Raw genomic sequence first — 14,483 nt, 5'->3', positions numbered from 1 at the left:
GTTCTATCAACAAAAGTTTTGATGCATAGATGAAAACTTATCACCTAACTGTAAACTAGGCACCTTAACCATGGCACCCACATAGTTGGCCATGGGTGTCATGGTTAAGCTCAGAGGCGGACCCACTCTATAAGGTAGGGTGCACGTGCACCCGTTAACTTTGAAAAAAATTATGTATATATGCATATATCTATCTTGAGAAAGTGGTATAATTTTTAGGATATAATTAGAGAAAATGATCAAAATGGTCCTTGATGCATAAGGGTTACTTTATGCTGATCCTTAATAAATTCCACGTGATCTAAATGGTCCTTGATGTATTATAAAAGTGGATCAATTTGATCCTTTGACCTAAAACTAATAGATACATCAAAAAAATCAGGTTAACTTTAACGCCGGATCCCACTTGCAAAATAAACCGCGAAAACTTTCTCATCTCCTCATAAGCCATAGCGCCAAAGGTGCCCTAATTTTCTCCATCTTCATCTCTTTCAAGTTTCACTATAGAATTATATATGCACTAAAAATACTTACGTTCTTCTTTATTACCAAGAATGTTCATCAAAAGAAATGGTGACAAAGAATCAACTCTATATTATGGTAATATTTTTGTTTTTAGATTTTATGATTTGCGTCTATTTTACTACTCTTTTTACTGTTTCTCTTATGGCTTCTTATGTCTCTGTCTAGGTAAAAGTATTATCTTTTGTTAGTTTTGAGTTTTTCAACAAAAGCATAAAGTGTTAGATAAGGGTCTCAGAACCTAAGTCTTTAATCTCGTAAAAAATATTCACTAGTGGTCCCAAAAATATTATATGTAGGTGGTCCTCATAATTTTTTTTTACAGATCCGGTGTTCGAGGCTGGATTTTTTAGTATTAAAATTAATCATATGGGACTGATGAAGCATCAACCAAGCAAAACTTATGTTGGAGGAATGGTGGACTATTTTGATTATGTTGAAGCAAAAAACCTTAATTCAGCAGATTTGAAGCAAATGGCTGTTATGTGCGGCTATATGAATGACTCGGAAATATTTTGGCATAAATTTGGAAAGTTCGGTGATAGGTGGAGATTAGTGTCTACTGAAGTAGAAGCTCTCTCAATTGAAAAATTTATCCCGAATGATAGAGTAGTTGAGTTGTATTTTGAACATTTGGACTCCTACATTGAAGTAGATTCAGGTGAGATTCTAGGCCACACAAATTGCACATTAAACCAAGAGCATATAGAATGTGGTGACACATACAATTCTGATGAGTTTGAAGATTCAGAAAATGATTTATCCGATGACGATGTCATCCTTGAAAGACATGGACAAAAAAAGCAAAGCTTTGAGGATGGAAGGAAACTTATTAACGACGAAGTTCTAAGGAAATTGTCTAATGAAGATGAAGATGAAGATGAAGATGAAGATTGTGTGGACTCTGAAGATCAGAAGAGTTTGAATGGTGATTCTGATAATGAGTGCATTCATTTTCCAAAGCATAACCCAAAAACTGAAGCAAAACATCCTATATTAGCATTAGAATAGACATTTGGAAGCAGGGAGGAGTTCAAAAATGCGATATCAATTCATGAGGTAAAAGCTGGGAAGAGTATTAGGTGGATCAAAAATGATGGAAAAAGAGCAAAAGCGAAGTGGAGAAATTCAGACTGTAAATGGGTAATTATGGCATCGATAATGCATCGAGACAAGGCATTTCAAATTAAAACTTATGATTCCAAGCATACCTGCAAACTTTGGAACCACCACAACAAGACATTAACCTCTTCTTTCATTGCAAGAATGTATCTTGATGCTATCAGTCAAAACATAGAGTGTAAGTTGTCTGACTTTAGAGACACGGTCAGTGTGGGACTTAAAGCTCATGTTACATTAGCTTAAGCTAGAAAGGCTAAAAAGAAGGCACTTGCATTAATTGATGGAGATGTGAAAGAACAATTTTCCACCCTTTGGGACTACTGCCTTGAAATTGGAAGGTCAAATCCTGGAACTTCAATGTATATGAAGCCAACTCAAAACGAAATGCTGAACAAACCATATAGATTTCAAAGAATCTATGTTTGTTTTTCTGCTTGTAAGGAGGGGTTTAAGGCTGGATGTAGAAACATATTGGGTGTTGGTTGAAGGGTCAAAATGTATGGATATCAGTTGTTGACTGCAGTTGGCTTGGATGCCAATAATAATATTTTTTCAGTGGCCTATGCAGTTGTATTAAAGGAAACTAGGGAGACGTGGTCATGGTTTTTGACCTACTTAATTAATGATTTGGAGATTAATGATCAAGTTGATTGGACCCTTATGTCGGACAAACAAAAAGGTCTCATTGAAGCGTTTCATGAAGTTTTGCCATCCGTGAGTCATAGATTTTGCGTGAGACATCTTTATAATAATTTCAAGAGGGCTGATTTTAGTGGTTCCTCACTTAAATGTGCGCTTTGGGCTGCTACAAGTGCTACAACTGTGAAATTTTTTAATGTTCGCATCAATGACATTGTTAAATTGTATGCCGAAGCTGTTGTATGGTTGAAAGAAAAGGAACCTACTGAATGGTCTAAATCAATTTTTTCTCCCAATGCTAAGTGTGATATTTGGTTGAATAATATGTGTGAATCGTTTAATAGTATGATACTTGATGCTCGAGACAAGCCAGTCATCACTTTGTTGGAAAAATTAAGATATCTTCTTATGGCAAGATTACAAGCTAACAGGGATAAAGCTGATAGATGGAATTCTGATGATATTTGCCCTCGGATCAAGAATATTCTGCACAAAAATGAAAAAGATACTGTTGGTTTTATTCCTAAAAAGTCTAATGAATGGAACTTTGAAATTCTTGGTGGAAGTGTGAGCGACATTTGGGCTGTGGACCTTGCTGGCAGAAAATGTAGCTGTAGAAAATGGACCATTATAGGAATCCCTTGCAAGCATGCTATTTCGGCAATTTGGCATAAAAATGATGAGGTTATTAATTATGTGAATGACTGATATAAGGTGAAAATGTATAAGCGAATCTATGAACCAACTATTCTTCCAATAAATGGTTCACAATTGTGGCCTAAATCAGGCAAGATCCCTCCTTTGCCTCCAATCTTTTCAAGACAAAATAAGTCAAGGAGAAAGCAAAAGTTGAGAAGGAAAGAACAAGATGAAGTAGGGTCAAGTAGAACTAAGATGAAGAAGAAGCAAACATCAGTTAACTGTAGTCGATGTCACAAATCTGGCCATAATATGAGAACTTGCAAGTTTAACTATGTACAACCATAAGGAGGAGTTTTTGAGCCAGCTTGTTGGATGCCTTCTACTTCATTTGTACCTGAAAAGTTGCCGGTAAATACTTTTATACCTAAGTAAGTTAGCTTGGAATCTTAAAATAATCTGATTTTTTTCCTTCTACAGGTTAGAAGAACAAATTTTATCCATGATGATAATGTTGCGTCGTCCGACATGAATATTTAATCTGGTATCTTTTTTATTTGATCACACCTGCTTTTTTTTTTTGGGTTTATATCTTAGTTAATGGTGATTCTATATGTTTCAAATGGATAGCTATTTTGAAGTGACCATATTTTTGTTGATTATTTGATAGCTGATTGAAGTGAAGAATTTTTTGAGTTTTTGCCGCTAGCTGGTTGAAGTGAAGATATTTTGTTGGTTTCATGCTAGTAGCTGGTTGAAGTGAAGATATTACAAATTAACTTTAGTATTTCTTTTGTTGCTTTTATTCATATTTTTGAATCAACTCATGTAATGTGATTTTGATAAGTTGCGATGTTGAATCTAAAGGATCTATGCTCTTACTTTTTGTTCCCTTATTTCAAACCCAAAAAAAAAAAGCCTTGATCGATATGAGAAAGATGTGATCATATAAAAATTGAAATAAGAATCTTGGAGTTGAAAAAATGGTCCCAATCTTTGATAAGCACCAGAGCTACGTAAATTGTTTTGCAAGCAAACAGATCTCCAAAAATTGCATCACTTCCCTGTTAGTTATCATAGATATTTCACTAGATGTATCTACTTTGAAGTAATTTTTTTAAAGCCTAGAGTCTATCAGAAACTATCTATTTATATTCACAAGGTAAGGATAAGATCTAGGTACATCATATCCATTCTGAACTTCACTAGACATGAGTGTGCTCATTAAAAGTGCACCAGATGTGCTAATAAAATGTTTCAATGCACCAAATTTTTCCATTGATTGTAAGCACATATACTCAATTTACATTAAAATTCTCAATATTGATGCACCATGTATTCTCAATAAAATATGCTCAAGATATGTTCAATTTGCACCAGATTCTACAATTACAAGGGATCAAATTTTTAATGTAAAATTTGCACTTCAATTATAAGAGCTAAAACACCATCTTTGTGAGAAAAGAAGTTGTCTATACAATTACATACACTAAAGATTACAGATCAACCTATGAAAACTAACTTGCACCATGATTCAAACGATCAAATCGCAATTAGATGTCAAATCTAGAGTAGAGTCATACAAGATAATATACCAACACACATTCTCTACTTTTGACATTAACCAATTTGCTCTTCATTTTTTTCCACCTTTTCGTTCTCTTTTTCAAGCTCATTTCTAATCTAGAGATATCAACTCCGTCTCAATCTTCTTTTCAACTAATGTTGTCATATGATGCTACTGTCCATTTTCAAATACTTTCACTATACTTTCAGTTTCACTCTGTTTCTTTACTGATTTCAAAATCAAAAGCATTGATCGTGAATCAATTTCGTCACCTTCTAATAGGGCTTTGATTAGATCTTTTTTATGTACTTCAAAAACAATCATCTTTTTACACAACGACAATGAAAGACTTCCAGAATTGCTTTCTATTAAAAATCACTTATCATCTTTGAATTGGAGTAGCAATTGGGGATTCAGAGATGAACTAAAAAGAGAAAAACTTGATCTTTCTTGACATTTTGTAGTGAAATTTGTGTTAAATGAGAAGAGGGAAGTTTACTTTAATGGTTGAGGAGCAAAAAAATAATATCCACAAGCTCTTCTGAAACAGATCGGAAAAATGGAGAATGAAGGGGGAAAGGGCAAACTTTTGAGCGTTTTAAATTTTGTAGTGGGACCCAGCGTTAAAGTTAACCTGATTTTTTTGATGTATCTGTTAGTTTTAGGTCAAAGGATCAAATTGATCCTCTTTTATAATACATGAAGGACCATTTAGATCACGTGGAATATATTAAGGATCAACATAAAGCAACACTTATATATCAAGGACCATTTTGATCATTTCTTGATATAATTAACTATACATCCATGAAGAGTATAGGTGAGTTATTGTGCCTCCAGTACAAGCTAGAGTAACACCCACGAGTTTCATTATTTTTATTTTAAGTTTATATAATATTGGTGCACCTCAAATCTTCAAATCATGAGTTCGCCTCTGGTTAAGTTGTTGTATCATTGCATATTTTGTGGATAAAATTTCCCCTGCACTCTTTAATTCCATGTTGCTAATTCCCAACAGAATCACTGTTGTTATTATGTATGAAACAAATTAAATCAAGACATGTTTAGTAGCAACAATTAGTTCAAAAAGTTACAATTCTTCCCCATATTTCCTCAAGGAATCAATTTCCTCATTTATAAGAATTTTTTCTTTCTCAGAAAACATATTTTATTTTTTAATCAATCAAACGTGAAAAAGTAAGAAATATTTTCTAAAGAAAGAAGTAGTGAATTCGTCAAAGACAAATATATTTGATATGATTTCTTTGGTAACCCTTCCTTAAAGCTCTTAGCTTTTTCACCTTCTTGACAACATGAATTCACAGTCTCAAGATCAAAGGTGGAAGGTACTTATTATTATCTGACTAGTCCCATCAAATATGTTTTACATGAGAAAGTTTGTTTGTTAGGAAAAATATATTATTTTAACATATGTTGATAATAAACATCTCAAAAATTTCATAAACTCATGAAATACTCACAAAGAAATCAATATGTGGTCGGACTCCTTTTGACGAGTAAATACTTTAAGTTATTTTTATCTCTGTAACCTATATTTTAATAAGGTTTAATATATCAATAAGTTCTTAAATTTGCCGACTTATTTCATTTAGACATTTGTATTACTGTTTGTTTCAATTGAATATCTTAAGTTTCTATTAGACATTATAAATTCAAGTTTTGAAAATATTTTCGTTCCTGTTCTCAAGTGCTTATTTTATTTCAACTGGAGAAAAGAAAAGAAATATATAACATCGATAAAATTAGTTAAAAATAATTAACCACCTCATGGGGTAATCTTTGTTTTAAATGTGGCAAATAATATATACATGCAATTCAACAATAACTTAAAAGTATTCTCTATCTCTTTGAGACATTAACTAATACTCCATATGGATTAAGACAAATAAACAAATCAAAATGACTTGGTCAATGCTAATATTAAGAAAACTAACATTTCTTTTCTTTTATGAATCTATTTTCTCTAATAATAATAATAATAATATCTTCCATACGATATACAAAATTTTCATTTTTTTTCTTCTAATAATTAAGTAGGCAAATATTGTAAGTTTAGTCCTAGTTACTGAAATAAAAAAATTATGAATTGAATTTAGTTTTGAGTAGGCGGAACTCTGTTTTGTTTCTTCTCCACGGGTGATCCAGGAATTGTTTTCGTTGAAGAATTCTTTAATTACAAATACCCCGAAAAGAGAAAACAAAAAAACCCCATAATTTTAAAAGTTTTTAAAGTCAATATTGAAATTTGAAAATAGCTTAGTGCAGAAGAAAATCTAATTCTCAGCGAACTTATCCTTGAAAGAATCAACAAATTATACACGAAGTTTCATTAATTCAAAGTGAGAATAATCAAATTTCAAATTTATTTAAATATCAATTGTTAGTAAGCCTAGACAATTGAGCAATTGATCAACCCAACTTGTCATTTTTATAGGGGTCGAAGGAATATTTTAAATATCTTCTTTTCTTAAAATAATTTGTGTGCTTGAATTGTTTTAGAAAAAAAGTTTATTCGAAAGAAAGTGGAGAAATAATTTATAAACACCTCTTCTAAAAAAAATACTATCAAAGACGGGTTTAAGTTTTAAATATGAAAATTTCCTTATAATAGAGCACTTCTCCCGAATAAATCTTATGTAACGTGAACCTCGAATAGTCGGACNCCCCCCCCCCCCCCCCCTATATGTATTCCTTTTTGTTCACTATTGAGAGGAAGATTTTTTTTAAGTGGCAAAAAATTTTGGAGTTAAGGCAGAGAGAGTAGTTCAAGCAATTAGCCACAAAATACATAAAAAATACATTCGAAAAAAAAAAGGAGGGTAAACTAGGGCCTTTCGTTTGTTGTTCCATTCGTGATTGCGTGGTGGGATTTACCGTCGCTTCCTTACTCGTCATTGTCCTAGTTCCCTGCACTCTAAAAGGTAATACACCTGTTGATTCAAGCATTCTCTGTTCTTAATGTGTCGATGACTGATTTCTTTTTAACTGTATGAGCTTCCCAAATGTTGGTGTTCCGGGTGCACTTCAGTTTATTTGTTGGTTTTAAAGCGACATCCTAGCTTCTCTTATTTTGTTTTTGTCCTGAACGTGACCTGAATACGGGCGTATTGATGTTGGGAGATTGTTTCGTTGGTTGCTGATTTTTATCTTTCTTGTCGTCTAAATAAGTCATGGTCGTTTTCGAAATATCATATTTGTCTTAGTTTATGTCTATTTGTTATGAACCTGTTGAAAAAATAATCAGTGCTCAACCTCGTGTAACCTTTTCTCATTTTAATATTTTCCTCATCTTTCTAGTTCCAGCCTGATGTCCATAGTTGCGCTTTAGTTTTGTTTGCTATTGTTTGTTGTTGAGTTCCGGATGATTTAATATGATGTGTCTTTCTTTAAGCTATGTCAGTGTAGTCGGATTCTTCTATTCAAATCTATATTTCTTTGTTTTCGATGTCTTAAGACGTCAAAATGGACACTCATTTTGCTAATGTTGATGGTATGAGCTATTTCTTCTTCAAATAAAAGATGATTTCTCAAACTGTCTAATATGGAAATTGGATGATATATTACGTACTGTTTGAGATCAAGTTGCGGCAGCTCTCCCTTTCTTGTTATATTTGTTTGGTTTTGGCATCTCAAACTAGCGTGTCAGTATTCATGGCTATTCTTTTGTCCTAGAAGTCCAGTTTTCAGTTTAATGGTATATTTCGGCCAAAATATAGTTGTTTAGCTTTACTATTTGCCATGTTTCGGTGTTAGTGTATGATAGTATCATCCTATAAGGATATTATTTCTTTCTATTTGTGTTTATATTTACTCTATATTTTGCTATTATGTATTCCCCTGTTAAGACTTGGCCATGTTAGTTCTAGCTAGTCCCCTTAGGAAAATTTTGGAAGCATGTGGTATATGTTAACCAATTCTTATTTTTATTTGGTGTTTATAACCTCTCTAGTTATCACTTTTTCTTTGTTGTGCTATTCCATGTTGGGGATATTATAATTTATGCTCTGTTAGTTCCTATGTTTGGACAAATATGTATATTGTTCCTATTTCCTCTAATCACTGAAGAGTACTGTAATGAACAATTTTATCTTTGTTTCTCCATCTTTGTCATTTTGTGTGTGTGTCATTAGTCAGCATAATTATTTAAGTGTTATTGTGTTCTCTTTATTTTTCTTTTAAAATTATTGTTGTCCATGTGCCACTGTATGATTCTCTCGAAATGGAATTATGTGTTAATTTGCACTTTCTCGGGTAAAACAATTCATATATATGTGCTACTGTTAATGTTGCAATTCGCTCATTAATCTCGTCATCGTTAATTTGGTTTATTTGATTTTTCTTTGGGGTTGTATGTTTCGGTCTAATTTGGATTTCTTGAGTGACTTTTCATTGTAATTAAATTCCGTCTCATCGAATTATGTCTCATTTGTTTTGTTATTTCGAATACTAATGTTGCCTCTTTTATTTGTTGTATGAATCCCTTCCGAGTCCGTGGTGGACTCCTTTCCTGGCATTTCCCTATTGGGCCCTGGAGGCCCAATTCCACCTTTATCAAGTCAGCTATAAAAGTCGATGAACAGGTCCCGAAGTTGAAAGAAGCAACATATCGAGAAATTGAAAAGATTGGGCCAAAAGCCCACTCTTAATTCCAAAAAAATTGTATTTTGTTACTTTTGGGCCTAAGCCCTTGTTATTATGATTATTGTTGTCTTGCTAGAATTTAGGACAGGTGAAAAATTGGGCCAAAGGCCCAAAACAAAAAAATGGGCCCAAATACTGGCCCAGACGGACAGAAAAAACCAGATTTGGGCCCCAATCTCTTTCCCTCCTCATTTTGATTATGTTTTAATTTGCTGTCAATTTTAAGGCCGAAAAATTCAAATCTCCCGAAAGACGCCCATTTCAATTTAAAAATTTGACTAAACCAGTCATCTCTTAACAAGACTTAAACAAATAATTTTGTGAGATAGTTCACTTAGATAATATTTAAATATTTCCCATTTTTCCCTTTAAAATAGTTCTAATTATAAAATAGTTCAATTTTGCAAGTCAAGCCAAGTTAAAATTATTTTAGCCAAATAAGTAATTGTCGGATAATCGTGTGTTAGCGGGCATTTCGGGTGCTTTCAAACCCTTCCCGAAATGTTAATATGAACCTCGAACCCCTTTAATTATTTTTCATAAGATTTTCTGTTTTTAATCTTTTGAAAAAATCGGTTTTCTTAATTTCCCTTTAAAAATTAAGTGGCGACTCTTAAAACCAGTCAAAATATACTTTCCAAATAAAACAATCTGACTAGTCCCATCAACTATGTTTTACACGAGAAAGTTTGTTTGTCAGAAAAAATATATTATTTTAACATATGCTGATAATAAACATCTTAAAAATCTCATAAACTCATGAAATACTCGCAAAGAGATTAATATGTGGTCAGACTCCTTTTGACGAGTAAATACTTTCAGTTATTTTTATCTCTGTAACCTATGTTTTAATAAGGTTTAATATATCAATAAGTTCGTAAATTTGCCGACTTATTTCATTTAGACATTTGAATTACTGTTTGTTTCAATTGAATATCTTAAGTTCGTATTAGACATTATAAATTCAAGTTTTGAAAATATTTCCGTTCCTGTTCACAAGTGCTTATTTTATTTCAACTGGAGAAAAGAAAAGAAATATATAACATCGATAAATTAGTTTAAAATAATTAACCACCTCATGGGGAAATCTTTGTTTTAAATGTGGCAAATAATATATACATGCAATTCAACAATAACTTAAAAGTATTCTCTATCTCATTAAGACATTAACTAATACTCCATATGGATTAAGACAAATAAACAAATCAAAATGACTTGGTCAATGCTAATATTAAGAAAACTAACATTTCTTTTCTTTTATGAATCTATTTTCTCTAATCATAATATTAATAATATCTTCCATACGATATACAAAATTTTCATTTTTTTTCTTCTAATAATTAAGTAGGCAAATATTGTAAGTTTAGTCCTAGTTACTGAAATAAAAAAATTATGAATTGAATTTAGTTTTGAGTAGGCGGAACTCTGTTTTGTTTCTTCTCCACGGGTGATCCAGGAATTGTTTTCGTTGAAGAATTCTTTAATTACAAATACCCCGAAAAGAGAAAACAAAAAAACCCCATAATTTTAAAAGTTTTTAAAGTCAATATTGAAATTTGAAAATTGCTTAGTGCAGAAGAAAATCTAATTCTCAGCGAACTTATCCTTGAAAGAATCAGCAAATTATACACGAAGTTTCATTAATTCAAAGTGAGAATAATCAAATTTCAAATTTATTTAAATATCAATTGTTAATAAGCCTAGACAATTGACCAATTGATCAACCCAACTTGTCATTTTTACAGGGGTCGAAGGAATATTTTAAATATCTTCTTTTCTTAAAATAATTTGTGTGCTTGAATTGTTTTAGAAAAAAAGTTTATTCGAAAGAAAGTGGAGAAATAATTTATAAACACCTCTTCTAAAAAAAATACTATCAAAGACGGGTTTAAGTTTTAAATATGAAAATTTCCTTATAATAGAGCACTTCTCCCGAATAAATCTTATGTAACGTGAACCTCGAATAGTCGGACTCCAATAAAAAGAGAGCACTTAAAAAAAAGAACTAAAGTTATTTTCCAAAAGCAAAGCTAGTTTGCTTTTCCTTTTTTTCCCTTTTTAATTAACTTTGGGTCACTTTTATTGAATATTTAACGAAATAAAATAAAACATCACTGAGTTAGTTTGGTTTTCAGATCAAATACGATTGATTTGTTTAGTTAACACCTTCGATTATTAATTACTCTATATATTATATATAGACTACTCACATGTCACATGTGTATTAAATGGCCTCTCAGAAAATATCAATTAATTAAAGTTAGATATGGATCTTTTATACATAGAATAAAAAACTCGCCCGTGTTTGATTATGATTTTAATATAAAATCAGGTATTCAAAGACTATTTATAGGCTAATCTCCTTAAAATGTGGATTCAAAATATTCAAATAAAATATGTTACTTGTTGTAATAGATAAAGATGGTTGGATACGCAACGAAATTGAGTTGATGGAGTATAATGAATATTTTTTTCAAGATAATGTTTCTACTTTTTGAAAAAAAAACAATGTATTTTAAAATCTTTTCTCTATACCAACCAAAATATATAGTTTCGAACTATCGATAAATTGGTTTTTCACAACCTACCCATTATAGTTAGTATATTCTTTAAACTGTAATATATATAACTTATTAAATTACCGATTTATTACAAGAAAGATTATTGTTACCCAAAATGCTAGTGCCTAGATTACAAAAAGAATTTAAAATATCAAAACAGTGAACTTTTCAATTTCTGAAAACCAAAAACAATTGCCCTTTGGTTACAACCAAGGTAGAGTAATGACTAATGCAAAAAAAAAAATATGTTTCAAAAAATCAACCCAAACAAAATACTCCTCATATTCTAATTTATGTGACACATTTCTTTTTTCGACAGTCAAACAATTTAAGTTTGACCGGGAAATTGTGCATGAAATCTTCAATTTTTTTGAAATGAAATTTATATATTACGTAAACTACGTAAAAAGTACTATAAGTCACAATAATTGACAATCCAAAATAATTAAAAGATATAAAATAAATTTACCATCAAAGATAGATTTGTTTAAATCTCAAAATTTGAAATGTATCACGCATAAATTGGGGCAGTCGGAGTACTATTTTTCTAATGACTATTAATCTTGTTTTGTGGTCTTATTTCTTTTTCATTACAAATTACAACCATGTGTATACCTTTCACACGCATATGGTTTTTATTGAAAGTTAAACTAAACAATTAACTCCTAGCTAGCTCCCTCACTCATTTTATGAATATAAATAGAAGGGGGTTGCAATTTCATTTCCATAACACAAACTAAACTAAAATCTCAAGCAATATGAAAATTTCTTTGTTTTCCTTTCTTTTACTACTTCTTGTTCTCTCATCATCTTCATGGTCAACATTAGCTGATAATCATGAAGCATTCATCCAATGCTTATCTCAAAGTAACCAAACATATTACACACCAAATAACTCTTCTTTTTCATCAATCCTTCAATTTTCCATACAAAATCTAATGTTCAATACAACTGAAACTCCTAAACCTCTTGTGATTGTCACCCCAGTGAGTGAATCCGAGGTCCAAAAAGTCATTCTTTGTGCTAAGAAAACTGCGATGCATGTTCGGGTTCGTAGTGCAGGACATGATTATGAAGGCCTTTCTTATGTCTCTGAGGTTCCATTTGTTATAGTTGACCTTATCAACCTTAGAACAATCAATGTTAATGTCAATGATAAGAGTGCATGGGTTGAAGCTGGATCAACTATTGGTGAACTCTATTATAGAATCGCGGAGAAAAGCAAAACCCTAGGGTTTCCGGCTGGTGTTTGTCCAACGGTTGGTGTTGGTGGACATTTTAGTGGAGGTGGTTATGGTACTATGATGAGAAAATATGGACTATCAGCTGATAACATTGTAGATGCACGATTGGTTGACGCTACTGGGAGGATTCTTGATAGGGTTTCCATGGGGGAAGATCTATTTTGGGCAATTAGAGGAGGTGGTGGTAATACTTTTGGACTTGTCCTTTCATGGAAGATCAAATTGCTAGATGTTCCTGAGAAAGTAACTGTTTTCACACTTGACAAGACATTGGAACAAAATCTCACTAAGCTTATTCATAAGTGGCAAAATGTTGCTCCAAGATTCCATGAAGATTTGTTCATTAGGATCATAATTCGTAGAGTGGACTCAACTGATCAAGGTGGTAACATTAAACAAACAATTGTAGCTTCATTCAACTCCTTATTCTTTGGTGGAATCGATCGATTACTTCCCATCATGCAAGAAAATTTTCCTGAATTAGGGTTGAGAAGAGAAGATTGCATTGAGATGAGTTGGATAGAGTCTATAATGTACTTTGCAGGATTCCCAATAGATGGATCTTTTGATGCCTTGCTAAGTAGGGTTCAACCCACAACACGTTACTTCAAGGCAAAATCAGACTACGTGTATCAGCCAATTCCAGAGGGAGGTCTTGAAGGAATATGGAGATTCTTCTTTGAAGATGAAGCTCAATCATCTTATATGATCTTGACTCCATATGGTGGGAGGATGGATGAGATTTTACCATCCGATATCCCGTTCCCCCATAGATCTGGGAATCTATACAAAATTCAACATTTGGTGTATTGGGATAAAGAAGGAGAAGAAGTAGCTGAGAGGCATATAAGTTGGATAAGAAGGCTTTATTCTTACATGGCTCCTTTTGTTTCTATGTTTCCAAGAGCTGCTTATGTCAACTATAGGGATCTTGATATTGGAATGAACAACAAAAAGGGATATACAAGCTATATGCAAGCTAAGGTTTGGGGGATGAAGTATTTCAAGAATAATTTTGATAGATTGGTTCATGTGAAGACTAAGGTAGATCCTTCAAACTTCTTTTGGAATGAACAAAGCATTCCTTCACTTACTTCATAGAAGAAGAACAAAGGTGAATATAATGAAGTTATCTTGTCTAATAATTTTTTTTTTTTATGTAATTTGCTTGTTCTTTGAACTTATTGTACGTATTATATTGGTTGATAATAAAGGTTGTTTAATTTAATTTATTGTTTTATTGCTTACATATTTGATTTTGATGTTTTTCTCAATATTAAATTATTAGTATCAACTTGTTGAAACACCACGCTTGGGAGTGTTTCTATTTTTCTTATTAGAACATTCAGCCCCATTATATTATAGTTTTAAATATTTTGAAAAAGTCTTTTAATATTTTTAATTGATTTTCTCTTGATGAGGGTGTATATAATAGGATGACGAAGAGGACAAGTATTAATTTGCTGAAGGTGCAATAATTTACTTAATTAACTTATAATCATTTATAGTAGCTTAATTACCAAAGAT

At 31.9% G+C, this 14,483-nt stretch overlaps 1 protein-coding gene across 1 annotated transcript; it reads left to right on the top strand.

Moving 5' to 3' along the window:
- The first annotated feature begins 12,465 nt into the window (after nucleotides 1-12,465).
- LOC125874681 (berberine bridge enzyme-like 26) lies at nucleotides 12,466-14,057 on the top strand. Its single transcript, XM_049555677.1, has one exon. It carries the CDS (start codon nucleotides 12,471-12,473, stop codon nucleotides 14,055-14,057), a length of 1,587 nt encoding a protein of 528 aa, XP_049411634.1. The 5' UTR covers nucleotides 12,466-12,470.
- The last annotated feature ends 426 nt before the right edge of the window (nucleotides 14,058-14,483 follow it).

Source organism: Solanum stenotomum, chromosome 8 (genome assembly GCF_019186545.1).
Source record: "Solanum stenotomum isolate F172 chromosome 8, ASM1918654v1, whole genome shotgun sequence".
Lineage (NCBI taxonomy): Eukaryota > Viridiplantae > Streptophyta > Magnoliopsida > Solanales > Solanaceae > Solanum > Solanum stenotomum.
This window is presented reverse-complemented; position numbering and strand designations above follow the sequence as displayed.

Bases quoted from the DNA above. Each gene is read 5' to 3' on its own strand.
- LOC125874681 (XM_049555677.1), top strand. From the start codon at position 12,471: ATGAAAATTTCTTTGTTTTCCTTTCTTTTACTACTTCTTGTTCTCTCA.